The 3,087-nt window shown below is 42.9% G+C and overlaps 1 protein-coding gene across 1 annotated transcript in view; it reads left to right on the top strand.

Annotated features, from left to right (window-relative positions):
- Positions 1 to 931: 931 nt before the first annotated feature.
- LOC106818186 (N6-adenosine-methyltransferase 70 kDa subunit-like) overlaps positions 932 to 3,087 on the top strand; it is a gene marked incomplete in the record, with an annotated part of 31,648 nt that continues 29,492 nt past the window's right edge. Inside the window, 1 exon segment of the mRNA XM_014822913.1 lies at positions 932 to 1,059. Within this exon segment, the coding sequence (XP_014678399.1) occupies positions 1,023 to 1,059 (37 nt within the window).

Below are 3,087 nucleotides of genomic sequence, written 5' to 3'. Positions count from 1 at the left end.
TCCTGTCAATGAATCAGAAGAAAAAGAAAACAAATAAAGAATATAACCAAATTCCATCAAATTGTTTTCTGTATTGTTTAGCGCAAAATTTCGAAGGGCACTTTGAAATCTAGACCGTATTTCCCAATACGGCAAATACGGTCTGAATCCGCCCCTGTTATTGTTTACGCCTGAACGCGTGATTGATCAGGGAATGGGTGCATGTAAGAGGGATACATTTTCTTTGGGGTTCCGAAAAACACAATTCCACTAGACATTTCAATTGGAAGCTCTGCATAATCATAAATAGACCCCCAACAAGCCCTTTGACTGACTAGTCAAGAAATTCAAAGGTCTGTATATTGCTCTTATTTAGCCGCCGATATAATTCTTATTTAGAACAAAGTCTTCATTGTTATCTTCTAAAACTACAGATCATCCGCTGACCGCTGTGGAGACGTGCGCCGGGACTCGAATTTTGCGCACGTCTCCACTGCAGACAGCGCTTCATACTTGAACATCCCCGCGGTCGCGTGCGCATATCCCGCGGAACTGCGCGTCTCATCCGCGCGCAGTGCTTAGGATCAACAGCAAATTAAGCTGTGCCACGCAATCTTGTATCATGTCTCGATCTCTGGATAAACGGATGTAGGGCCCCTACATAGAGCCAGAGCATATAAATCTGATTTATATGCTCTGATAGAGCTGAGATATGCGATATGAGATATGAGTAGAACTGCATATGGTACCGGTATCACAATTACAGTTTACAAAAAACTATAAACAAATATATTGCATCATAAACTATTATATCATGATCATTTTTTTGTACTTGTAATTGTAATTGTTGTAATTGTGCGGGTATTCGTTGTTTACTAGGGTTAACAAGAAACTGAAATGTTGTAACAATTAAGCGATATATATTATTTATGCGCCGACGCCGAAGGGAGGCGGTGTGATCGAGCCAAACATGTCAGCGCCCACAAGTCAATCGCGATTGAATATAAATTTCGTCCAATTCCATTTCAAATTGTAACGGTAAAATGTCTGATGCGTGGAGTGATATCCAAGCTCTTAAACTCATCTGAGGCACACCAGTTGTCTAACAAACCTTTGTCTTTGTGACTTATTTAACTTTACCTGCCTTCTGCGTCCTTACAGAGATATTCCATTCAAACTAGGGGGATACATGTAGTTGGTGACAATTGCTCGTTTCTAGTTGTCATCATGGACATGCATCTGGTCAACGTCTCCATCACCATTTTCTCATTGCATCATTCATACACATGCAGTTACATCTCATTCTCAATTATATACGCAACGAATATTTTTTTTAAATATTGATAGAAAATGAATGAACAAATGTCTCTAGACGTGATGCGGCCATGATGCCGAGGCGCGCCAAGGATTGACACTGTGTGTCTTCCAATCACAGTCTACGCCGCACCTCTCTATTATAACTTATAGGTATAATACCATTAGAGCACCAAATCGCCGATCTCAGGAACTAGGGCATTCTGCTAGACTAAAACGGTTTCCTACGATAGAGTTTGGCACAAATACGAAAATAACACGCTGTTTAGCGCACTGCGCTGCGTCCTTCTGTTGCATTTTCGCATTTCCGTGATCAGAATAAGCCCCGCCTTCTTCGTTGATGGGCATGAATGGGGCGTCAACAACGTGACCCGTTACTGCATGTAGGTGTTTGGCGATACTGTTTGCTTTTCGTAAATAATGAAAAGCCCGGCCGATGCATTTCGCACCAAAGTAGAAAAATTAGGCATTTTACCCGCTTTCAGAAGTGAACGAGTGCGTCATTCATTGAACATTGAAGTTTTTCTTAAAATTAAATAATTCCGAATATCACTAACTGCGCTACTCGATTGTTTTAGCCAATGAACGTAGCTCTGTGTGGGACGTACGTCTTGCCCGCACGCTTTATGCTTGGCTTAGCAGACCTCGAAATGGATATCGGAGGCACGCACCTCGCAACACGCGTGTTTGTTTACATATAGCAGATAGACATCAGGATGGGCGGTCAGGATCAGGATGGGCATCAGGATGGGCGGTGTCGGGAGTTCTGCGATAATAACCTCGTAATTTCTCAGCATTTCTTAAGGTGCATGGAACATTTTACCAATTTAGTGGTGTCAGTTAGTCACGGACATGTCACAGTAAGTACTATAATTAACCGTATATGTTTCACATACGTTCACCTATTTTGCACACAGGCGGTCGATCATTGTGAAAAAGTGTATGAAGATTTATTTTTATTGAGACATTCCAAGTGCCTGTGCTTTCATCAGTCTTGTACGCAGGGGCGTAAATTCCAGGGGGGATGGGAGGATGCATCCCCCCGCTCTTGGAGGAGGGGAGGGATGACCTGTACAAATATCCCCCACTAAGATTCAGAAAAAAGAAAAAGAAAAAAAGAATAGCCAAAAAGTATGGTTGCAAACATACAAAAACACGTGAAATTGTGAGAAATTGCAATTCTTACCTGTGTTTTAATACATTTATTATTACTATAGTAGGCCTAACCTAACTGTGTACGATCTCTGAAAAGTCATGAAAAGTGTTTTGAATCCTAACTTGTAGGGTTGAGGAAAGGGTTGAGATAGTGTCATCAGACATGAGAATATGGCCCACAGTATGCCTCAGATTGCAGGAAAATGGCTTAAATATTTCATAATTTTCGGGGGGGTCATGCCCCCAGACCCCCCTAACACTGGCATGCGTACGGCACGCGGACCTGCCTGCAGCAGCCAAGGTTAATTTCACCCCAGGCTATCGCCGATCATCCCCCCCACTCCTTGGTACGGATTTACGCCCCTGCTTGTACGTCAATGCAAGTACGTGCGTAAGAGCCATATAAACTCAACACAATTTCATCTCTGTTATTCAGGGGCGTATCCAGTGCTGAAGCTAGACAGTATTTTTCCAGATTTTAAGGGCACATCCCCCAAAAAGGGCACACCACCCCACAATGGGCGCCGTAAGGCGCTGAAGCACATGGCGGGGGTCTGGGGAAATTCAAATTTTCAAGGGTCCCTGGGCACAAAAATAAGCACCATTTGAGCACACATTTAGTCAAGCAGCAATAGCTAA

This window comes from Priapulus caudatus, unplaced genomic scaffold (assembly GCF_000485595.1).
Source record: "Priapulus caudatus unplaced genomic scaffold, Priapulus_caudatus-5.0.1 Scaffold2081, whole genome shotgun sequence".
Taxonomy (NCBI): domain Eukaryota; kingdom Metazoa; phylum Priapulida; class Priapulimorpha; order Priapulimorphida; family Priapulidae; genus Priapulus; species Priapulus caudatus.
This window is presented reverse-complemented; position numbering and strand designations above follow the sequence as displayed.